This window comes from Bos mutus, chromosome 23, assembly GCF_027580195.1.
Source record: "Bos mutus isolate GX-2022 chromosome 23, NWIPB_WYAK_1.1, whole genome shotgun sequence".
Taxonomy (NCBI): Eukaryota; Metazoa; Chordata; class Mammalia; order Artiodactyla; family Bovidae; genus Bos; species Bos mutus.
Genome location: NC_091639.1, coordinates 33,172,496 through 33,196,788, shown reverse-complemented (window position 1 = coordinate 33,196,788; position 24,293 = coordinate 33,172,496). Strand labels below are relative to the sequence as shown.

General features: G+C 55.4%; 1 protein-coding gene across 3 annotated transcripts in view; it reads left to right on the top strand.

Moving 5' to 3' along the window:
• The window catches only part of PTK7 (protein tyrosine kinase 7 (inactive)), a 64,207-nt gene that overhangs the window by 27,930 nt on the left and 11,984 nt on the right, over positions 1-24,293 (top strand). For 2 of the 3 annotated variants that reach the window (XM_070361216.1, XM_070361218.1), the window contains exons 2-16: positions 12,038-12,325; positions 12,716-12,818; positions 13,183-13,373; positions 13,465-13,615; positions 14,800-14,948; positions 15,199-15,465; positions 17,322-17,455; positions 17,598-17,733; positions 17,845-17,964; positions 19,253-19,402; positions 19,501-19,651; positions 19,748-19,875; positions 21,186-21,389; positions 22,587-22,742; positions 23,474-23,706. In XM_070361216.1, the coding sequence (XP_070217317.1) occupies positions 12,038-12,325; positions 12,716-12,818; positions 13,183-13,373; positions 13,465-13,615; positions 14,800-14,948; positions 15,199-15,465; positions 17,322-17,455; positions 17,598-17,733; positions 17,845-17,964; positions 19,253-19,402; positions 19,501-19,651; positions 19,748-19,875; positions 21,186-21,389; positions 22,587-22,742; positions 23,474-23,706 (2,561 nt within the window). Of the gene's footprint in view, positions 1-2,711; positions 2,824-12,037; positions 12,326-12,715; positions 12,819-13,182; positions 13,374-13,464; positions 13,616-14,799; positions 14,949-15,198; positions 15,466-17,321; positions 17,456-17,597; positions 17,734-17,844; positions 17,965-19,252; positions 19,403-19,500; positions 19,652-19,747; positions 19,876-21,185; positions 21,390-22,586; positions 22,743-23,473; positions 23,707-24,293 lie in introns of those variants that run through there. The other variant, XM_070361217.1, reaches the window with a different exon arrangement.

The following is a 24,293-nucleotide window of genomic DNA, read 5'->3' as shown; positions in this document are numbered from 1 at the left end:
TCCTGGGCTCTTGAGGACCACGGTGGGTGCTCTTGAGGTCTCATGGTCTGAGCCGGGGCTGGCCATTTCTGGAAGTTGACTTCTTTGCCCTTGCGTGAGGAGCAGCCAGCTGAGTTCCCAGAGGAGCAGGACTGCTGGGTCAGGAGTTCTGGAAAAGTCGGGTGGGAAGTGCCCCACTGTCTTCTTGCTCCTGGCCTAATGGCTCGGACCATTTTTAGATGTAGGAAGTGTAACAGTATGGTACATTTATCTTGATGGATAACGGAAGAGCCCAGGGAAGGAACTGTACTTTTCCTGGTGAATTATTTACCAGGAGCCTCTAATTTGAGGCTCTCCATTTTAAGTGGATTGGGAGTATCTAGAGCCCCACTCCCCCATCCCTCCCAAGTACAGGTTGGCTGTAACCTTCCGTGTCTAGTGTTACACTGGGCAGCCCTGTGACCTGTGACCTGTCGCCAGAGACTCTGAGTATGGAGTCCCTGTGGCTTCTGGGTTGGCTGGCAGGTGGGGCTGGGGAAGATGTCCCTACTAGAGATGCCCTGTGAGGGGTTTTCCTTGGCCAGAGGAGGCTGGGGTCAGTGGGGCTGGAGGCTGCTCTGCAGGCATGGAGAATCCTTTGTGTGCATACATGCATGCTCCGTGTCTCTCTTTCTTGTCTCTCTGGGTCTCTAGGACTGTGTTACTGGCTCTGTCTCTCAGTTTGTCTCTGTCCATGTCTCTGCCTGTTGATCTGGGTCTCTCTGTGTCTCTCTCTTCCCCGCTGCCCTTCCTCCCCACTCTTTTCCTTCCTCTACCACCTCTCCCTTACCCCCTTTCTCTGGCTCCCTCCAGCCCCCCTTTTTCTCTTCTTCCTGTCTTCCTCTTTTCTCCATCAGTGTCTGCTTCTCTCCCTCTCTCTCTGCGTGACTGTAGAGGCCTGTGAGAGGCACCTCCTGGGATGGAGGGACAGCCAGTTCCAGACTTAAGTGAAGCCAGATCTTGGTGCCTTCCAGATCCTGACTTAAAGATCCACAGAGTAGGCATAAAATAAACTTTAGGTCTTTGTCATTTTTTTGGCTATCCAGTTATTGCATCAGCCACTCTTAGGGGCTTTTTTTCTTCTTCTTCTAGCTATTTGTGTGTACTTTATGTTTTATAACATCCCCGCCCCCGAAAGTCAGCTATCCCCAGGCTTTAAGCATCTGGTAATGAATTGCAAGTTTTTGGTGCTTTTAAAAATAACTTACAAGGAATGGTTTCTATCCCTTATTCTTCAGATTCTGTTTTCCTCATCTGTCGTTACTGATTTGAAGATTAATATACATCTTCTGCCATCTTTAGCCAGAATGCTTTTTTGAAACAGCTGATTTTTCAAAAACGACTTTTTTTTGGTTATTGTCATTTAAAAAAAAAGAAGCAAATCATCAGTGATGCAGTTAAGAAAGAAAAGAATAAAATTGGGTTTTACCTTATTAGAGAGTTTAGATTTTAAGCCATAAAGTGAAGTTTATAAGGAGTCAAGGAAGTGTCTGATGCTTTGATTCTAATTAAGTAGCTGGCCTGCCTTCCCCTTCCCGCTCTTTCCCTTGATCTCCACCCTCCCCCAGCTGGGCAAGACTCAATTGAGTGATGCTAGAGCTGTGACCCCAGCTGCAGTAGTTGGTCCTCGCCATAAGATAGCTTCCCCCGCCGACATTTCCCCGGCCACATGTGGTAGCTGAGGGGTTGAGGGGAGAGTTTTGGATGGCCACGGCAGATCTGTCCGCAGAAGGCAGCAGGGTCCTCTGCGAAATCCCACCCCTACACCCTCCGCAGCAGCCTAGAGGCCCGGAGGGCACCCTCACCTCTTTTTAAAAATTTTCCAGAACTTAACTTTTTTTAACTTATTTTTATATCTGGCTGCGCTGGGCCTTTGTTGCTGCTCAAGGGCTTTTTCTCATTGTGGCCATCAGGGGCTACTCTCTGGTTGCAGCGCTCGGCCTCCTCATTGTGGTGCCTTCTCTCGTTGGGGAGCACGGCTCTAGGCACTCGGGCCTCAGTAGTTGCGGTTCTCGGACTCTAGAGCACAGGCTCGATAGTTGTGGCGCACGGGCTTAATTGCCTCTTGTCATATGGGATCTTCCTGGACCAGAGATTGAACCCATGTCTTCTGCATTGGCAGGCGGATGTTTTTAACCGCTGGACCACCAGGGAAGTCTGCACCGTTGCCTCTTGAAGCCAGTGGCTCTCCCAAGCCACCTCTGTTTTTCTGGGCTCTTCTCTTTGTGTTTCAGGTTGAGGCTTAAAGCCTGGAGCATCTCTTTTCCTGGGTGGGTTTCCAGAAGCAGCTGTTGGTCAGACAGGTGGAGAAGGAAAGAAAGGAAGGCTGGGGGAAGGGCACTTGGAGGATGGTGTCGGGCCGCCTTGGTCTCCGGCAACATGTGTTTGGCATCGCCGCGTGTCAGCGGCTGTGTGGCAAATGCAGCCCGTCGCCGCAGGCCTTGCGTGGCTCGTGCTTTCCACATCACACATAGCAGAGCGATTTCCTCACATTCCCCACTCTTGTCTGCTCCGGGAAGTGGTTTGCAGAGCACTTCTAAATATAAAAGTATGAGACTGCCTCCCTCTCTTATCCCTTTGAAACCAGCTGAAGGCCAACCTCTTTAGTCACATTTTGGGTTTGGGGGGAGGAGGATGGAGGGGAAGGGAGAAGCTGGGGGAGTGTGTGTGCCTGCGTGCGTGTTTTCCCGGGCTCTGCTGGTCCCCAGATGCATGGGGGGAGCCGCACGGGGCTGGTTGCGGTGCTGGAGGGGCGCACGGAGAGGAGGGTGGAGGCTCACGGACTGACTTTCAAACTGTGGGCAGGTATGTTCAGCCACTTACTTGTTTTAAAATTTTTCATTTTCTTCTTTCTTCCCCATACCCAACAGTATGTTATTCTCCTGGGAAACAACAGCAGGATATAGGCAGTGGCCACAGGGAAAGCACTTTAGAACGCAGTGCTGAAGGGAATAAAATGAGAAGCAGAGTGAGAGATAATGCATTTATATAGGTTAAAAATAGCCACATGCAAAACAACAATCGCATCTGACCAGAGCACGTACAAAGAGAGGATTTAATTAAACAGGACGGAGTGGTTGTTGGAGGTGGCCTTGGGTAAAAGGGAATAAAGTGAAAGAAATGAAGAGCCGGAGTGGCAACGTGGCAAGAACACAGGGTCGTCCCTGGTGGTCCAGTGGTTCAGACTTCACCTTCCAGCGCACAAGGTGTGGTTGGGGAGCTAAGAGCCCATGTGTCTCCTGGCCAAAAAGCCGGAACATAAAACAATGGAGACGATAGTGTAATAAATTCAATTGATACTTAAAAAAAATGGTCCACATCCAAAAAAAAAAGCACACAGACGTGGGAGTCAGATAGACCTAGGGGCGGTTCCCCCTCACTGTCACTGGGATAGCCTTGACCCCAGTTTCCACCTCTGTGAAATGAGGCTGGTCCCAGTGGAGGGTTCTTTGGATGAGAAATAATGTGTCTGACATAAGGGCTGACCAGAGCAGACAGAGTAGCTAAGGCCGTGCTGACCAATGGAACTTTTTGCAGAGACAGAAGTCTGACGTCTGTGCTGATCAGTACGGTGGCCACTAGCCACATGCAGCTCCTGAACACTTAGAATGTGACTGGTGTGGTGGAGGAAATGAATTTTCAGTTTCGCTTCATTTTAATTAAGTTACATTTTAATAGCTGCATGTGGCTAGTGGCTGCCATATTGGCTAGAACAGGTCAAAGGGATGTTTTTAACTTCTTTAAGAGATAGGGATGGCAACCCACTCCAGTACTCTTGCCTGGAGAATCCCATGGACAGAGGAACCTGGTGGGCTGCAGTCCATGGGGTCACTGGGAGTTGGACACGACTGAGTGACTTCACTTTCACTTTTCACTTTCATGCATTGGACGAGGAAATGGCAACCCACTCCAGTGTTCTTGCCTGGAGAATCCCAGGGACCGGGGAGCCTAGTGGGCTGCCGTCTATGGGGTCGCATGGAGTCGGGCACGACTGAAGTGACTTAGCAGCAAGAGGTAGGGAGGGGACTTGCCTGGTGGTCCAGTGGCCAAGACCGAGAGCTCCCAATGCAGGGGGGCCCAGGTTTGATTCCTGGTCGGGGAACTAGATCCCACATGCCATAACTAAGACGTGGCACAGCCAAATTAAATAAATACTTAAAAAAACAGAGAGCCAGGGAGGATTTTCCCTCATTAGTAGAGTTGAGATCACTCCACCTAAAGGACAAGGACTTGTGTTCTCCCCTAATGGGGAGTTTGGGGTGTGTGCTCACTTAGAGAGGGGTAAAAAGAGCTCAGAAAACTGAATCTCCCAGCATTTTCCGAACCTGTCTTGAAAATAAATAGATGAAGTCAGGTCCAGCTAGTCCCATAGTAGTGGTTCCCAGGCTGTCCTCTGCTTCGACAGGACAGGCTCTGGGAAGCTCACGCCCAGGCCCGCCCTGGCACTGTTCTCACTGTGGTGTCCCTGGGCCCCTCCCCACTACACCTGGGAGGGAGACCTGCTTGGGGCCTGGGTCTGAACCCCACCCCCACCCCACTGAATGGCTGTCCAGCCTGCATTGAGTCCTTTTCCATCTTCCCTGGAGGACGAGCACTGGACCCTTTGTCCCCTTCCGGGCCCCTGAGCACACCGGCTGAGCATCCCTGAGGTCTTCCTGCCTCTTTTCCCAGGCTCTTGGTCCAGCAGCCCCCTTGCCTGCCTGCAGTGTCTGTCATTTCCACAGTCCCCTCTCTGGTGTCTTCAGGAGACGGCTGGCTGCAATCTCTCCTTCTCCTTGGGGCAGAGGATGAACATGGAGGGTGCAGAGGACCCCTGGTTCCCCCTGGTGGTTCTGTCCGCCTGTCAAGCCCCTGTTGCTCACCAGGTGTTTGGACTCCCCAGGGATCACCTTGCCCAAGGGAGTTTAATCCGGAGTCCATAGTTCCCTAGAACCTCTGGGATTTCTTACTTCTCTGAGAAATATGCAGCCTTTTGTGGGTCTGTACCTAATACAGGTTTCATTTGAATATCCTTGGGGTCAGAAAAGAATCACAAAAACTGGGTGAGGAAACTGAGGCCCAGAAAGGATAATTAACTTGGCCAGGATTGGATCACGGCAGATGCAGAACAAGATTTCAGGTCAGGTAACTCTTTTTTTTTTAGTTTATTTTTATTTATTATAAAAATTTTAATTTTTATTTATTTATTAGTGTGCGTTGGGATCTTTGGTTGTCCCCTGTGAGCTTTTAGCTGTGGCACGTGGGATCTAGTTCCCTGACTAGGGATTGAATCCGGGTGCTCTGTGTTGGAAACAGAGTCTTAGCCACTGGACCACCAGGGAAGTCCCCAGATAGACTCTTAAGTGCCTTCGTCTCCCCGTAAATGCGTGTATGGTATTTGCTGTGTGGCCCAGGCCCTCTGGAGGGGCACAGGGTACCGTTATTGGGCACGGATGTCTACCCCCCACTCCGCGAGCTTGCAGTCTAGCTTGGGAAATACAGCTCTCGGTCACAGCACAGGCGGGTGTCTCAGGGGTATCACAGGCAGTGAGCTCTCAGTGCAAGGGCATGGCCGAGGCAGAGGCCGGGTCTCCCGGGGAGGCAGATTGCAAGCCGAGCCGCGGGAATGGCAGCAGCTTGTTAGCAGTGATGCTGGTCCCCGGTTTGCAGCTCCCAGCTGCCTCTGACCCACACCTGCCATTTATAGCATCAATCTTAATCCTCCCGGGCCGGCCCTACATGTGGTGCGTGGGCTTTGGGGGCTGGCTGTGCAGCTGGAGGCCAGGGAGGGGGCAGGAAGGGGACTCTGGCCAGCCAGCCCTTTGTTCCTCTGACTGCCTCTCTCGGGCTCAGCGAATCCAGGGCTAGGTCTTGGAGACTGTCCAGTCACATCCTCGCAGTTCTCTAATATTTACAGGTAATAGAACTACCTGGTATGGGGGTGGCCACTGGCCAGGGTCACTCTGCTTGTTAGGGGTTGTATTGAGACTAGAACCCAGGTCTCTCCACCCTATGTTCCTTCTGCCTGATCACACTGTATCACTCTGGCTGGGTTTTTAATTCATTGCTGCCTCCTTGGAGACATCATAGGTGTTTAAGAGTTCCTAAGGGTGAGAGATATGTCCTAGATATGGTCCCCTCGGCCCCAGCAGAAGAGGAGTTTGGTGCCACGGTCGCATGGTGTGGCTGCCGGCTGGGGGATTGCTGCTGCTTTTTCCTTTTTAAGATAAATTTAGCCACGCCAGATCTTAGTTTTGATATGTGGGATCTGATTCCCTGAGCAAGGATCAAATCAGGGGCCCCTGCACTGGGAGTCTGGAGTCTTAGTCCCTGAACCACCAGGGAAGTCCCTGGGAAGCTTCTCAAACCACATCTCCCAACTGCTGTATCTGCCCCTCTCGGTTCAGAGGCACGTGATAGTGGACACGAAGACCTACTTGTGCTGTTAGAGATTCATCTTTCCGCTCCAGGGCCTCAGAGGAACGGGCGGGGAGGACTGAGGTGTGGTTTTCATCTAAGGTAGAAGCCTGGCCCTCTGGGTTGTTTCTGCCCTAATCCCTGGTGATGTTGTTCCGTTTCTCTAATCCGGATGTGGGAGCCTCTCCAGATATTTACAGTTAAATCCCAGGACAGGAAAACTCAGCTGGGTCCCTGGCTCTGCTCCCTCCCGCGTGGCTCTGAGCAAGGGCTGTGATGGCCTGTGGAGGGCTGCGGGGCTGCTGGCGAACCTCCGGCCTTTTGTAGACGCTGGGGAGACGGGATGGGGCTGGAGCCCTGTGCTTTGCCTCTGGGTCTTGGAGTCAGCCAAGGTGGATCCTCAGCGACCCTCTGAACCCTGAGGTTCTAGGGCGTGTCCTCAAACGGGGTTGCTGGTGCTAAAACCACATGTGGGTATTGGTGGTGGTGGGCGGGGGCACTCCAGACTCCCCAGATTCACAAACCCCACTGCGGTGTGTGTGTTCCTGCCAGCCCCGGGGGAACTGGGAAGGCGAGTGGGACTGCTGCAAACAACTTTTTCCTGCAGAGACTGTTCGTAAACCCCCTCCGTGCCCGGCCCCCTACAATGGCCCACACCTATGAGCTATGGGCCCTGGGAGTAGCCTGGAACAGCTGAAAGTGCATCAGTGAGACCCCTCAAATCCAAGGTGCATTGGCCCCTTGGGAAGGAGGAGTGGGGTAGAGACCTTGGTACCCCTGGGGCCTCTCCCTTGGTGCCGTTAGAGTTTCTGGATGGAGGGGACCTGTGAGCAGTGCTGTCCTCCTGTGGGTGAGGGGGCCTGGGGGCTGTTCTCTTTCCCGGCAGGGAGCCCTTGTGCCCCTTGGGTTGAGGGCTGCCTCTCCTGGCCTGTGTCCTGATGCTGTCGCCCCAGGTAGGGCACAGGAAGTTGGCAGACATCTCCCTTGGGTCCATATGGCACAATATGAGCTTCCTTGGTTAGGGCTCTCTAGGTTCCCCTGGGAGGATGTCCCACAGGTATATGGGGCCTGGAGCCAGTCTTAGGTGTGGAGGGGTTAGCCTCGTGTGTGGGAGAGGTCCCAGTCATGATCACATGCACCCTCGTGCGAGATGCCTGGGCCGGGGCCAGCCAGGGTCATGTTGGTGCCTCTGCCTGGCCCCAGACAGCTGTGTGAAGGGTGGCACTTCTTACTAGGAGGGAGAGAAGGTAGGTGGAATCCCCTGGTGTCAGGTTTGGTGGGTTCTAGGGTCTCCCTAGTGGCTCAGTCAGTAAAGAATCTCCCTGCAATGCAGAAGACCCAGATTGGATCCCTGGGTCAGGAAGATCCCTTGGGGGAGGGCACGGCAACCCACTCCAGTGTTCTTGCCTGGAGAATCCCATGGAGAGAGGAGCCTGGGGGGCTGCAGTCCTTAGGGTCGCACAGAATCGGACACAACTGAAGCGACTAAGCACGCATGCACTCACAGGACCTCTGGAGCCCGGGGATGTCTTTTCGAGACCAGGAGGACTAGCCCCTGGGAGATGGGTCGTTGAGTGGCCCAGATGGATCCTTGGACTGGAGTAGCTGAAATTACTTCAGAGCAGAAAAACTTCCTGCTGCTCTCTGCTCTCCATAAAATCATGTTTACACATATGTGTGCGTACTCAGGCACACGTATACACACATGGATTGACTGGGCCTGGGGCCCAGAGAGCAGCGAGGAGGGCAGGCACCAAACCAGACGCTTGCTGGGGGATGGGGAGCCAGAGTTGGGCCACTGCCCACCCAGCCCTTTCTCGAGGGGCTGGGGCCAGGGCCCAGGCAGAGTGAGTGTCTGCATATAGATGGCTGTTGGGGAACCAAGGAAATGGCTTGGAAAATGTCCTTATTGGGTATTTGCAGCTCCAGCTTCGTTGGGGTCGTGCCTGGTGTGGGCAGATGGCTCTGTCTGCCGGTTTTGGTGGTGGGGGGTGTTCTTGGGCCCGCCCTGTGCCCTCCAGGCGCTCTGGGCCATGCTGTGGGCTTTTCATTTATGAATCCACTTAGTCTCATGCAGCCCGAGTGGTAGGAGTGGGGTTCTCATTTCATGGCAAGGGAGAAGGTCCAGAGAGGCAGTGGAGGTGGCGTTGCTAGGGAGTTGAAGCTGCTCTGCTGAGCGGTCGCCTCAAGGGTCACGTGGGCCAGATACTTCCCTTCTACACCCAGAGTCTGGGTGTAGAAGGTGGGGTGCACGGAGGGCCAGGCTGTGAAAGGGGGCAGCTTTGGGAGGCCCAGGACTGGTGTGCTTCCCTCACGGACTTTCTCCAGACCACAGCGCTGGGGCATCCTGGTCAGGGTTGTGCTGGGGACTGTGCCACCTCGATCCCCCCAGAGCCTTCCTCCTCCTCTTCCGCTGTTCAGCCGAAGCTTTCGAAGAGCTCCTGCTTCCCAGGACCCTCCTTGGTCTGCCCCGTTTCCCCTGACAAAAGACCAGACCAGCCTGTCCTGCAGATGGAGAGATGGCCGGACTGGGCACCCCTTGCAGTGTCTTCTCAGTGAAGTGGGTGTTGAGGCTCTGGGCCGGTCTCTGGTGTAGGGAGCTGGGTGGCCAGGATGTGAGCTCAGAGCAGGGGCCAGGGTCTTAGAGGAGGCCTGGTGGCTGCCCTCCCTGCCTTCTGTAACATCTGAAGCCTGCCCCCGCCAAGCAGTAACCAGGACCTGCTGTGAGCTGACGTCAGGACACAGGGCCCCTCGGGGCCAGCTTTGATGTTCCCCAGGCCCTGTCGAGGGGGCGCGGGGGGCTCTGAGTGGCAGTCTGGGAATGCAGTATCTCACCACAGCTCCGCCAGTGCCAGGGGGGGACGGGATGCTGGATGGAGGCTGAGCTGGGGTCCCTCTGAGTCATGCCATCTCCTCTCCCAACTCGGGTTTCTGTGGCAAGGGGTCTGTGCTTCCTGCAACCTCGCAGCCCCTTTCCCTCCACCCTACCCCCCGACCTGATGATCTGTTTAGAACTTCCCTGCAATGGCAGCTGCTCCCCATCTGGGGTCTGGGAGGGCATTTTGCCTCGCCTGGGGGGAGCTTTATAGCATCCCTAGAACTTGCATCTTTGGGCAGGAAGCGTGATGATGGTTAGGATGACGGTAGCTGCCTGCTGAATGGGCTCATCCAAGGCGTTGCACAAGAACTTATTGCATTTGCGAGTCACGAGACGGCGAGAGAAAGCTGGGGTCCCAATGTGTTCCTTGCACAAGGTCAGGCGCACTGAGTGTGGCTGTCAGGATTGAGTCAGATCTGACAGCAAACCCTTGTAACTAACCTCCTGTGGGTGGGCGAGCCTCCTGGTCCCCACTGTGTCTGGAGAGGCTGAGCGGGAAAATGGGGGTCGTCTACACTTGGAGGCAGATAAACTCTCTCTGTCTTTGATGAGAATCTGTAGTTCTGGGTTGAAGGTCCCCAGATTTGAATGAGTCACGTGCACAGAGGCCCGCTGGGGCCTCTGCCCGAGGCTGCCCATCTGTGTCAGGAGTGGGTGTCGGGAAGTGTTCCGGATGCTTCTGTGCCTGCCAGCTCTCGCCCCGCAGTCCTTTGAGGTTACCTCCATTCAGCTGGTGTTCACTGAGCACCTTTGTGAGCCTGGTGTTATCTGTGGGAGGTGTGTCTCTCTCTGTACCTGGCTGCAGGGAGTGAGACCCATTCTGGCCTCAGATATTTCCAGGACTGGTTTGGAGTTCTTGGGCAGGGCTGGGAGGAGTGTGGTGTGGGTATGGAGTCGGGCTCCTTGGGTCACGGTCCCGGCTCTGCCACAAATGAGCTGTTTGATCTTGAGCAAATCCCTTCATCTCTCTGGACCTCAGTTGACTCATCCAGCTTACTCAGGGAGGGCAGGGACCGCACTCCAGTGAAGCGTTTGGAAGCTAGTGGGGGTGTTTGGGTTGTGAGGGTGACTGGGGGCAGCTTTGCTGATTGGCACAGTGGATGGGATAGCCCAGCGTGGTGGAGAATTATCCTATCCAAGGAGCCGGCAGGAACCTGCTGAGAAGTATTGGGGGAGCGCCGGCTCCAGGGCCGTGTGTCTTGAATGCTGGTCCCTTTAGAATGTTGGGAGATGGACCTATATCAGGGGCAGCCCCTCCTCTGGACCTAGCCCTGGGGGATCCTGGACTTGTCTTGATGCTCACATTTTTTTTTTTTTTTTTAATTTTTATTTATTTGGCTGTTCTGGGTCTTAGCTGAGGCAGGCGGGATCCATTTCCCTGACCAGAGATGGAACCCAGGCCCTCCAGATTGAGAGGGCAGAGTCCCAAGGACCACCGGGGAAGTCTCCTTGACACTGACTTTATGAGGAGACTGGTTCTTGTGGCCTAAAGAACCACTCCCCCTTCCATGCCCAGGGACTTGGAAGGGGCTCCAGTGGTTTGGGAAGGGGCAGGCAGGACCCCATTAGTCTCTCCCTTCCTGCCCTTGTGGGCCCGGTTTGGCCAGAGGCAGAGCCTGCTTCTTCACGTAGCAGCCGCAGGTGGCCTGTTTCCCTCCCTGGAGGGGCGGCACAACCCGCTCTGTGCCATCACCCACCCTTCCCCACCCCCCCGCAGTGGGTGTTCCGGGCCCCGAAGCTCCAGGCCCCAGCTGGGCGCCCACGCAGGCCAGGAACAAAGCCCAGTGTGTTATTCCTGTGCGGCAACCGTGCCACCTGCCCGGCCCTGCCCTCTGCCTCCCCCGCCCATCTGCTGCTCTGCCGGGGCCCTTCACCCGCCCCTTTGTTTGGTTCCACCTTTGGTTGCAGGGCCCCTCTCTATGAGGTGCCCCCCTGGCCCTGGCCAGAGCTGAACTGTAGCCATGCAGGAGGGGGAGACCTGGGACCACTTAGCTCACCTCTCAGTTAGCCCGGAAGAGCCAGCCTTGGACACAGATGGATCCCTAGGATTGGAGAGTAGGAGGTGGGGTGGCCCCGGCATGTCGTGGGGAATAACAGCAGATCCAGAGAATACTGGCTTCTCCTGTGATGGGATGGGTTCTGCCAGAGACACCCCTGGGGAATACTGGACTGCGGAGCATCTGTGGGTGGGATTCAGAGCCCCCCACCTCTGATGCTGGACCCTCAGCGGATGCATGAGAGCCAGTAATCCTTCCGAGAAGTTCTTTGGATCATGATTTAGCTCTGCTCTGTGACCTGGGTTCTGAAGATGGCGGGGAGGATTGCTTGTTAATGTTCTCCACTCCTCGGTCCAGCATCTCCTGTGATCTGATCCCATAGCTCTGAACTCTTTTTCCTTTAGGAGAGTCCTGTGCGGCATTAACCCCCTCCCTCCTCTAGCCCTTGGGACTCTCCCCCTTCAGCGTTCTAGAGACACCGACTGCCCACGTCATTCATTTAGCGCGGGTTTTGCCTTTGTCCTGTGTCCCCCCTCCAGACCAGCCCCCTGGAGGGTACTGCGTCTTTGTTTCCTTTGGAGTACCCAGCACAATGCAGACGTTCCTCAGTAGACAGTTGGGGTGTCGTGATCCTTCTCACTTGCACTCACTTCTCACTTCTCACTTGCACGGGGCGATGGGCGGCCCATGTTAGGACGGTGGCTGTAGCTCCCCGTGACCATGTCTTTCCTGTGTTCCCCGCCTGCAGGTGCCCAGGCGGCCGTTGTCTTCATCAAGGAGCCGTCCTCCCAGGACGCGCTGCAGGGGCGCCGGGCACTGCTCCGCTGTGAGGTTGAGGCCCCGGGCCCGGTGCACGTGTTCTGGCTGCTGGACGGGGCTCCCGTCCAGGACACCGAGCGGCGCTTCACCCAGGGCAGCAGCCTGAGCTTCACGGCTGTGGACCGGCTGCAGGACTCGGGAGCCTTCCAGTGCATGGCTCGGGATGAAGTCACCGGAGAAGAGGCCCGCAGCGCCAATGCCTCCTTCAACATCAAATGTGAGAGCCGGGGGGCTGTGTCTGCCCCCATGAGACCCTCAATTCCTAAACCCTGCGAGGGGACCCCCTCCTTTGCCTCAGCTCCTCCCGTCTCCAGTTGAACGGGGCAGGGAGAATGCAACTGAGGTCAGCTCTCTGCTTGTATGGACAGGAGGAAGTTAAAAGTTTTCATTTTTCCAAGGGTTATTTTACCCCCCCTTCAAATCTTGGACCCAATGATCTGCTGGGTAGTTTTGCTAATGGCAGGAGCTGTGAGGCAGGGTGGCCCTGTGTCACTTGGCCTCCGAGTCTCCAGGTTCCGGCCTTTCCTGCTTGTCCTCCTTCCTCTCTGCACTCCCTCCCTTGCTCTGCCCCGCGCCCCTCACTCTGCAACCTTGGCCTCCGCTCCAGGGCTCGAGACCGGTCCCGTGGTCCTGAAGCATCCGGCCTCGGAAGCTGCAATACAGCCCCTGACCCAGGTCACACTGCGTTGTCACATTGACGGGCACCCTCGGTAAGGAAACTGTGGGGAGGGGAAGGAAAGGGTGATTGTTCTTGACTGGCAGACCTGTCTCCCCCAACTGTGGGCTCTGCCACCACCCTGCCCACATGCTGTTCCACCCTGGGCCCTGGTCACTGGAGAAGGGGCAGCCTTGTGCCATGGAGCGAACCTGGGAGCTGGGAAATCTAGAATCTCCGCCAGATTCTGCCCCCGGGATGGTGTGCCTCTGTGCAAGTCATGATCCCTCTCCAGGCCTCAGTTTCCCCATGTGTAACTGAGGGGTCTAGCCCTGCCTCTCCGGTTTTGCACCCTTCCTACCGGCCACCTGAGAACACCCCTCCCCCACCCCCTGCTGCTGACCTGCTTGGCCCCACAGACCCACCTACCAGTGGTTCCGAGATGGGAGCGCCCTCTCTGACGGTCAGAGCAACCACACGGTCAGCAGCAAGGAGCGAAACCTGACCCTCCGGCCGGCAGGCCCCGAGCACAGCGGCGTCTATTCCTGCTGTGCCCATAATGCCTTTGGCCAGGCCTGCAGCAGCCAGAACTTCACCTTGAGCATCGCTGGTGAGCCCAGGGGGTGGGGGTGAGGAGCTGGGGGCGGGGGAGGGGTCTGCCCGCCTCGCCCGCTCACGTGTCCGTGCCTCCCCCACCCCAGATGAGAGCTTTGCCAGGGTGGTCCTGGCACCCCAGGATGTGGTAGTGGCAAGGAATGAGGAGGCCATGTTCCACTGTCAGTTCTCAGCCCAGCCGCCCCCGAGCCTGCAGTGGGTCTTTGAGGATGAGACCGCCATCACTAACCGCAGCCGGTAAGGCGTTAAAAGTTGTGTGTGCACACATGCTCAGTCATTTCAGTCGTGTCCGACTCTTTGCGACACTATGGACTGTAGCCCGCCAGGCTCCTCTGTCTATGGAATTTTCCAGGCAAAAATACTGGAGTGGGTTGCCGAACTCTCCTCCAGGGGATCTTCCCAACCCAGGGTTTGAACCCGCATCTCTTATGTCTCCTGCACTGGCAGGTGGATTCTTTATAGGTTGTTCTTTAAAGGATCTTAAAGACCCTCTTAAAGGGAGTGAGGTTCTTACCACAGGTATCCTAGCTCTATGCGTGGAATTACCTCAGCTTTCCAGCAGATGGCAGTAGAATGTCTTCCTGTTACAAAGTGAACCCAACAAAGGGACACAGCTCCAGGAAGGGCATCTTTTCCCACTTCCCGCAGATACACTGTGTGAGCCTGCAGTGACTCGTTCTTCCCCCACTTCTGCCCATAGGGTCTTCTGGGATGGGGGTCAGCGACTCGGGTGGAGGGACACGGGGAACCTGGGTGATCACATTGTGGACAAGAAGGTCCCAGATGGTAAATACACCTCACACACACACACACACACACGCGGCGCACACACACACACTTTTTGGAAGAAGCAAACATTTCCAGAAATTTCTGGGAGGTATCAGGCCCACAGAGACGCTTCTGTCCTCATCCAGGCCCTAGAGAGCAGAGAGCACCTTGGTGGTGCCAGGTGTGGCTGTGGTCCTTGGAGGTGTGGCTCCCCAGGCCGGGGGCGGGGATCCCACTCGGCTGCAGCCCTGAGGACGTCACCTGTGGTCTGTCTGGTACAGCTGCGGGGCTTCTGATGCTGGAGCTTCTGCTCTACCAGCAGGCTTATCTTGGCTCCCTGGAAAGGTGGCCCCCCGTCTCCACAGGCACGTCAACTCTTTGATTCCTCCCACTCACTGCTGCTGGCCTGGCTGCCCCAAAGCCGTGTCTCTTGTAGTTAAAATACACACTCCCACACACATGAACAAATGCATGCACGCACATGCACACACATGCACGCACCAGCACGGTGTGCCGGCTTCCTTCTCTCTGCCCTGTTCCTGGCCGATTCTTTCCTGCATACCTGGCCTGCACAGGTCGGGGTTCCATCAGCTCCCTTCTGGAGCGAGGCCCCTGGGCCACTCCTTGCCAACATCAGTCTCTCCCCTCCGCAGCCCCCCGCACCTCCGCAGAGCCACAGTGTTTGCCAATGGGTCCCTGCAGCTGACCCAGGTCCGGCCGCGCAACGCGGGGGTCTACCGCTGCATAGGCCAGGGCCAGAGGGGCCCTCCCGTCATCCTGGAGGCCACACTTCACCTGGCAGGTGAGTCTGAGGGTCTGGGATGCCGAGGTAGGGGCTGCCTTCAGTGTTGTTGCCCATGTAGAGGTTTGGCTTCCTGTTTCCTACTCAGAGCAGCTTGGAGGGCAGAGGGAGGAAGAAGATGCCTGGGGTCGGAAGAGGAGGTGCTAGGGGTCCCGGGGATGGCTCGTGCTGGGAGCGGGAAGCGGGCTACGGAGAACATCAGGTGTCCTGGATCCCATGGTAAGCCGGCTGTCTGCTCCCGTCCCTACAGAGATCGAAGACATGCCACCATTCGAGCCACGGGTGTTCACGGCCGGCAGCGAGGAGCGTGTGGCCTGCCCGCCCCCCCAGGGTCTGCCGGAGCCCAGTGTGTGGTGGGAGCATGCAGGAGCCCGGCTGCCCGCCCACGGCAGGGTCTACCAGCAGGGCCACGAGCTGGTGTTTGCCAGCACTGCTGAGAGCGATGCTGGTGTCTACACCTGCCATGCGGCCAACTTGGCTGGTCAGCGGCGACAGGACGTCAACATCACGGTGGCCAGTAAGCACCTGTGCCCTGAAGGGCGAGGACGGGAGGAGCCCAGGTCCCAGGGAGTCTTGGGCTCTGGCTGTGATGATGCTCAGAGTCACCCCTGGAGCTCTCCTGAGGTCCCCCCTCAGCTCTGAGCCCTGCTTGCCTGGGAACCATTTCTCTGCTGGACAGAGATATTGGAGTAGAGGGTGGTGAGCCAGACACAGAGGTTGGGGTGACAGCCCTCCCTGAAAGTGGTCCTCTGGCTGCAGCGGACAGGGCTCTAGAGACCCAGGTCACACACTGTCTCCAGTGCACAGGGTGACCGTGATAGAGAGTTACCTGCTTTGCTAGGGCTCAGTTTCCTCATCTATTAAAATAGAGCTGATAACGCATTACCTCTCCTACAGGATGGTCGGAAAGATCAGTGAAGTAGATAAAAAAGACTTTTTTTTCCTTATTGGAAAGGTGATACGGACAACGTTATAGGTAGTAATTACTTTATTGTTATACTCACCAAATTTCTACAAAGAACTGACTACCTAGCGTGTCACAACTGCGATCTGGAGAAGGCATAGCGTTGTGCCACGGAGCAATCCTGGGAGCTGGGAAATCTAGAATCTCAGCCAGATTCCGCTTTGAAACCTGCGACATCACATTATAAAGAGATGCAAGGGACGGGAGGACTGTTTACAGGCATCTTTGCACACAGTCTGCCCCACCAAGTCAGAGGATGAGAAGTCCTTCCGGGAACTGAGCCTGAGTGCAGCATTTTCAAAAGGTTATTCTGGCTGTTCCAAGAAGACTAGATTGTTAGGGACCAGACTCTGAACAGGAAAGCAGTTAATAGAGGACCGTAATTATCTTGGGGATGTTGAAGGGACTTGAACAGCGGTGCTAGTGGTGGAGGCAAGAGGTGCTGACGTTCAGATACATTTTGTTTCTTTTTGTTTTTTTTCTTCTTTTAGGACCTACATTTTATTTCTTAAAATATTTATTTATTTGGCTGTACCGGCTGGTAGTTGTGACACGCTAGATATTCAGGCTTTGTTGTGGCATGTAGGATCTAGTTCCCTCATCAGGGATTGGACTTGGGCCCCCTGCATTGGGAGCACAGAGTCTTAGCCACTGGACCACCAGGGAAGTCCTGGGATACATTTTAGAGCTGAGGTAGATGGGGTTTGTGTAGAATGAATGTGATTGGGTGGGGTGGTAGGGAAAGCCGTAGAGAGAGAAGTCAGCTAAGTGTTTGGCCTATGCAATTGGCTGGATAGCGGTGCTGTTTACTGAGAGGAAACTATGACGAGCAGGTTTGGGGAGAAATCAAGCATTCTCTTTTGCACATGTAAAAGCCTGAAGTGCCTGTTAGATATCCAGCTGGAGATGCCAATAGGATTTGCAGGTGTGAAGGTCATGGGGGAGGTCAGGAGCCAGGCTCTAGGTTGGGACTCATCTACTTGGATAGTATTGAAGGCCATGAACTGGCCATTGTTCCAGGAAGTATTTAGCCAAAACAACAGAAATTCGAGGACAGAGCCTTGGAGGGTTCTGGTATAAGAAAGCAAGGATTCTGGAGTCATGCAGACCAGAGTTTTCAATCCTCTATCGTGCATTAGAAATCATATTTCTTTGAACCACTGTCTTATCTGTAAAATGGATATAGAAATGCATACTTCAGGGGTTTATTGTGGCTCTGAACTAAGATAATGTTAGGAAGGTTCTGGTACCTGGGCCTTTACTAAGGGGTCACGCAGTTATCACTGGAGCAGACAGGGTTTCTAAACTCAGGGCCTGAGGGAGGTGGGTAATTAGAATTTCCTAGGATTGGATCCATGGGTTTTGGGGACGTGTTGATCAACCTTCTGTTTCCTCCTTGTCCCTCTAAGCGGTGCCCACATGGCTGGAGAAGCCCCAGGACAGCCAGCTGGAGGAGGGCAAGCCGGGCTATTTGCATTGCCTGACTCAGGCCACACCCAAACCCACAGTCATCTGGTACAGAAACCAGATGCTCATCTCCGAGGTGAGGACGAGGGTTGCTGCTGGGGGGCCATGGGGTCCTCTGTGCTCATCTGCCCAGTGCGCTTTCCCCCGAGGCAGTACCAGGGAGAGGCTGGTGGGGGGCAGGTGGAGACCCACTCATGGGCTCATCTCCTGTGCTGCAGGATTCGCGGTTCGAGGTCTTTAAGAACGGGACCCTGCGCATCAACAGCGTGGAGGTGTACGACGGAACGTGGTACCGCTGCGTGAGCAGTACGCCAGCCGGCACCATCGAGGCCCAGGCCCGCGTCCAAGTGCTGGGTGAGCTGGCGCCTGGCCCCAACGGGCAGGAGAGGACTGGGGAGGGAGCCGCAGGGCCCAAGATCTTCAGGCCTGCCGCCTCAAGCCCTCCCTTTCCCTCTCCTGAAACAGAAAAGCTCAAGTTCACACCACCACCCCGGCCACAGCAGTGCATGGAGTTTGACAAGGAGGCCACAGTGCCCTGCTCAGCCACGGGCCGAGAGAAGCCCACTATTAAGTGGGTCCGGGCAGGTGGGTACCCTGTGGGCATTTGGTGGGGGGGTGGAACAGGCAGTCCACTGGTCAGACATGTGCCTGTCTCAGGACCAGCTGAGTGCCTGGTACTGTAGGACAGACAAGGAATGTAGGGGCCGATTTATACTCCAGTTAGAAGAAGGAAGCCAGACGTAAACGAGGTCAGGTTACAGCGTTAGACGACGTATAGGATGATTCAAGGCACCAAGTGATTGGATTGGTCCAGACAGGGCCGTGAAGTCCTCCCTTTTCTAAATAGTCATCCTTTCCAACATAAAAGTAATCCTTTAGAAAACTTTGGGAGACAATAATGCATAATCCCACCATCAGTCATCTCTGGGTGTGTACCATTTTCTATGTACATCTTTTTGTTTTTACATAGCAGTTTTATTGTACATCTAATTTGCACTTACTATACTTCCATGAGTAAGTCATGCTTACTGTAGAAATGGACGATGCAGATAACTGAATGTAATTTTATCTTTTTTTAGCTTAACATCATCAAGCATTTCCCCATGTTTTTATACATAAACATTGGACCATTGGTTTTGATGGTTACAATAATATTCCAATAGTTGGGTTCACTGTAATTTACTTAAATATTCCCTAAATGTCTGACATTTGCGTTGTTAGCCATCCTTGCTTCCTTTCTCTACTTCTCACTGTTTCTCTCACTCTCTGTCTTTTTTTTATTGCCGCAGTAAACATCTTTACGGCGAAGTTTTTTTTCTGGATTTGGGTTTATTTCCTTTGGGAAAGATTCCCAGAAATGGAATAATTATGTATAAAAGGGTAGGCACATTTTTACAACCCTTGATGTGAATGGCCAAATAGTTTTTTAAAGGGCTTTTACGTTCCCATTAAGAGAGTGAGGTTGTCAATTCTGAGAAGCAAGTGGGCCCTCTCTGCTCAGGTGTCTGGGGGAGCGTTCTGTGGGGGCTGAGGCTCAGAATGGGCAGGACAGTGGCAAAGAGCAGGGCTCAGTGCTAGGAGTAGGCAGTGACAGGCAGTGATGGTGAGAACAGGGCAAATTCCATGCCCAGCCAGAAGTCCAGTTTGGTGGAAGTGGAAGGGCACTTCTACAGGGCAGTAGAAGGAGGTGAGGCTGGAAAATTAGAAAAAGTGAGTAACAGGGACTCCCAACCCCTGGTTCAGGAGTTTGGACCTTGTCTGTGGGTAGGCTGGAGCAATGGCATGTTTTTGAGTGCAGGTGAGTGACTGAAGGCATTGCCGACCGTGATGGGACTCTGGTCCAGCCCATCATTCCCCCGCATTTCCCCTGCAGATGGGAGCAGCCTCCCAGAGTGGGTGACAGACAACGCCGGGACCTTGCACTTCTCGCGGGTGACCCGTGACGACGCTGGCAACTACACCTGCATTGCCTCCAATGGGCTGCAGGGCCAGATCCGCGCCCACGTCCAGCTCACCGTGGCAGGTGCGACTGTGCCGGGCGTGGGGCCGGGGCTGCGGCCCGCACCCCGCCAGCCCCATTGCTCACTGCTCCCTGCCCCTCGCCGGGCTCTTCCCATCCAGTGTTCATCACCTTCAAGGTGGAGCCGGAGCGCACGACCGTGTACCAGGGCCACACGGCCCTGCTGCGGTGTGAGGCCCAGGGGGACCCCAAGCCGCTCATTCAGTGGAAGGGCAAGGATCGCATCCTGGACCCCACCAAGCTCGGACCCAGGTAGGCCGTCTCCGCCTCCCCACCCCACCGCCTGCCCTGCAGCTCAGGCTCCCGGGGCCAGCCAGGTGGGCAACGCTGGGGCTTCTCTCCCGGCAGGATGCACATCTTCCAGAACGGCTCCCTGGTGATCCACGACGTGGCCCCTGAGGACTCGGGCCGCTACACCTGCATCGCGGGCAACAGCTGCAACATCAAGCACACGGAGGCCCCCCTCTACGTCGTGGGTATGGGGCCCTTGGGGCTGTCCTGCACGGGAAGTGGGTGCCCGACTTCTTTCTCATCCTTGTTCTCATCAGCCCTGTACACAAAAGGCACTGAAGCCGTGTTTTGCAATGGCGGCGGGGAATCTGGGTCCCCTCCTCGGGGCCACCACAAGGCAGTCTCAGGTTCCTTGCCCTGACCTGGGCTGTTGTTGACACTTTCCACAGCCGGGCTGTGTGAGCCTGTGGTGGTGGGGGGTGCTTTTGTCCTGAGATGCTTCCTCCCAGGTCTGTCCTCATGGTCCTGGGTGGGTGGCGAGAGGATGCGGCAGCATGTGGTTCCTTTGCCCTGGCGACCCAGACGGTGAAAGGTGTAAGGCCCTGAGTAGGGCCTGGGACTGGGGATTTGGGCCTGACCTCTCCTGATCCCCAGCTCTGTGCTCCTCCAGGTGGTATTTCCTCTTTTTTTTCTCTGTTAAGATGACAGTGGTTTGAGCAAGAGGCTTTCAAACTTTTTTGGTTCAGCAGCAGAACTGGTTTTCTAAATATTTATGTATTTTTAATGTGTAGTTTACTTTATCTGGCTGTTCCAAGTCTTAGTTGCAGCATGCGGGACCGAGTTCTATGACCAGGAATGGGAACCTGGGCCTCCTGCATTTGAGAGTACAGAGTCTTAGCCCCTGAACCAGCCGGGAAGTCCCAAAACTGGTTTTTAGACAGGGTTTTCCATGGAACTTTAAATGGGTAAAGTGAAGTGGTGGCCTCTTGGTTGAAGCCACTGGGTGTGTGCCAACTGGGGGATCCTGGACGGCCTCCCCCCTTGGGCCTTTCTCCCACCTGGCACCTCTTTCTCCATGGGACCCAAGGCCACTGAAAGCCTGTAGACTAGAAGATCCTTCTGCAAAAGTGTTTCTTGAACCGGCTCTGTGCTGGGTGATGGCTGGAGTTATAAATCAGAAGTTCCCACGTGCAGCTCTGTAGGGCCTGACTCAAGATTTCAAGTCACTAAGGATGCTTGTTAACAATGACATGGGTTTGTGATGGGGCCGACTGTGGTGTGCTTCTGATGTGTGTCCCAGGCTTGTGTCTGGGTGCAGAAACAGCCTGGAAATCACTCACATCCTGCAGAGCTCCCTCCGGCCTCAATGGGGCCCCAGGAACTGGCCCTTGTTGAAGCCAGTGATGGGGGTGACCCTCCCAGGTTGCTCCGGCTTGGTCAGAGCATCAAGTAGTCTGGGAGGCTGTTGAATCTGTGGGGTGGAGAGAGCCGGCAGAGCAGTAGGGCTGCATTTGCCCTAGTCGCCCCTGCCCACACCTGTCTGTGTGTCTCTCAGACAAGCCGGTGCTGGAGGAATCAGAGGGCCCAGGCAGCCCTCCCCCCTACAAGATGATCCAGACCATCGGGCTGTCGGTGGGCGCCGCTGTGGCCTACATCATCGCCGTGCTGGGCCTCATGTTCTACTGCAAGAAGCGCTGCAAGGCCAAGCGGCTTCAGAAGCAGCCGGAGGGCGAGGAGCCGGAGATGGAGTGCCTCAACGGTGAGGGGCCCTGGAAGAGGGAGGCGGTGTCGCGCACAGGTGCTGAGCGCCCTCCCGTGGCCGTGGAGGAAAGTGCAGCAGTTGGAGCCAAAGCCGAGCCGCACCCACCCCCTTCCTCCGCTCACCCCCCGCCCCCATGTTGGCTGATTCCCAGGGCCTCGGCTTCTGAGCAGCCTGGCTCAAGTCTTCCTCATTGGATTCTCAGGCTAGCCTCCCGTGTTTCCCTGCCTTTTCCCTGCAGTTCTAAACCACAGGCATAATTTCAGTATAGGGCTTCCCTGGTAGCTCAGCTGGTGAAGAATCCACCTGCAATGCAGGAGGCCCCAGTTTGATTTCTGGGTCAGGAAGATCCCTGGAGAAGGGATGGGCTACCTGCTCCAATATTCTTGGGCTTCCCTGGTGGCTCAGCTGGTAAAGAATCTGCCTGTAATGAGGGAGACCTGAGTTCGATACCTGGGTTGGGAAGATCCCCTGGAGAAGGGAACGGCTACCCACTCCAGTATTCTGGCCTGGAGAATTCCATGGACTGTATAGTCTGTGGGGCCACCAAGAGTCGGACACGACTGAGCAACTTTCACTTCCAGCCCCCACCCCTCCACCCGCCCCCTGGAGCTGGCTAATTCCCAGGGCCTCCGCTTCTGAGCAGCCTGGCTCATATGTTTTAGTGTTTCCTTGCACATCTTGTCTCTCCCTCTGCTAGTCTTTGAGTTTCCCCAGGTGGGATGGTGGGCTCTGTCTGTCTGTTTCCCTCCTCCTGCCCTTCCTCTCCTCCACCAGGAGCCCCCTATGGACACGGCTGGGTCTCCCCTCTCACTTTAGGGGTTCAGGAGCAGGACTGGAGTTTCCCTTGTTGTGATTTTTACAGCCTTTGTGCCTGTTTACAGCTTTGCACCTAGGAGACCCTATGAAAGCAAAAACCCTTATGTCACCAGGCTGTCTAGGGACCAGTGACTCAGCTGCGACTTGTGCCGTCTCTTTTCAAAGGTTGTAATTGGCTATGTCAATAAGTGGTCAGACCCTAAGGGGTGCTGGGCTCCCTCGCCCCAGCCCCTTCAATTCATTGACCGGATTGTGTGTGGACATTGTGTAGATCACTAGTATTAGATCCATTTGTTGGGAGTGGGAGACTGTGAGAAAGAATTGCAGTCCCCATGGTGGCCAGTCTCATCCTCACTCCCCCTTTCCCCCTCTTCCCAGGCGGGCCTCTGCAGAACGGACAGCCCTCGGCCGAGATCCAGGAGGAGGTGGCCTTGACCAGCTTGGGCTCTGGTTCCGCCGCCACCAGCAAGCGCCACAGCACGAGCGACAAGATGCACTTCCCGCGGGCCAGCCTGCAGCCCATCACCACGCTGGGTGTGTTGCCATGGCCTCCATCAACCCCCCTATTTAACTACAGGCTCCAGGTCTGTCTGCACCTGCACCAGGGGCTGGTGTCTCTGGAGCCCCTGAAGCCCAGAACCTCAGAAATGGAGGGAGCATCAGGGCGGCCGGGTCCAGTGCGTCCCCCATGTGCCCGTTGTCCAAATCCCACCCCCGAGATTTTTGTCATTCCTGTGTATTAGTCACTTGATGTTTTCTTTAGATTGACTTTCTCTCACCTTTAAAAAAAAACTGAGCTCTGTCAACTCGATGGACATGAGTCTGAGCAAACTCTAGGAGATAGTGAAGGACAGGGAAGCCTGGCGTACTGCAGTCCATGAGGTCGCAAAGAGTCAGACACGACTGAGTGACCGAACAAAAACAACAAGCTTAGTTGTAGGAAAAACTGTGGGAAGTTACGGATCTGTGTTTTATGAGTATAGCTTAAAGTATAGAAGTAAGACGTGTTAATGGTGAATCACCTAAAATTCTCATACAGACCACCTTCTAGAAAGTACTGTTAATCTGACCCCTTTATTTCACTGTTAGAGACTGCCAATCCCAGGGCAGAAGGGGAAGGGGTTCACTTGGAGTTACACACAGAGCCGGGGCCACTGCCCGGTCTAGCTGGGCGGGAGCAGAGAGACGCCCCCGCGTGTGACCCTGGCCAGGTGCCTCCCAAGTCGGGGCATCCTCGGCTGGCTGACTCAGTCCTATGCCTGCAGGCAAGAGCGAGTTTGGGGAGGTGTTCCTGGCGAAGGCACAGGGCTTGGAAGAAGGATCGCCTGAGACCCTGGTGCTCGTGAAGAGTCTGCAGAGCCGGGACGAGCAGCAGCAGCTGGACTTCCGGAGGGAGTTCGAAATGTTTGGGAAGCTGAACCACGCCAATGTGGTGCGGCTGCTGGGGCTGTGCCGCGAGGCGGAGCCACACTACATGGTGCTGGAGTATGTGGACCTGGTAGGCAGCCGGGGGCACCCTGGGGGCTGGGGCTGGGGCACCGCTGGAGCCTGCGTCGCCACCCCACCATGAGATGTCAGCCCCCTGTCCCCCGTTCCAACCCCGCCTTTCCTTACCCTCAGCCCCTTTCCCATCTGCTGGCCCCTGTCTGGGGTTTGGTCCCAGCTTCCTTCCAGCTTCTTCCTCAGCCCAACAGCAGGGACGCCTTCCAGGCCCTTTTCCCTGATTCTGGTTTTCTTTGGTTTGTCATTTTTCACTCCCCAGGGCCTGTCAGCCCTTGAGAATAAACATAACGAGAACCCAGCTTTCCTTCTTTCCCTGCAGCCGGTGCCACTGGAGGGACAGCATTCGCTTAGCCACCGGCCTTCTCTCTCTCCCCACTGGGGCTGCCCGGCCCTGCCCCTCACTCTGCAGTCCCGGGCTCACTGGGCCTAGTCCCCTTGGTCCTCAAAAACGGCTGCGTGGCAGACTCTACAGCTCAGGTGCAGGAAGGGCGAGGAGTGACCCTCGTCTTTCCATGAACGAGGGCTTACGAGCACTTTGCACATGTTTCTGCCACTAGGGCCCCGTCTGAGTTCGGTCTAGAG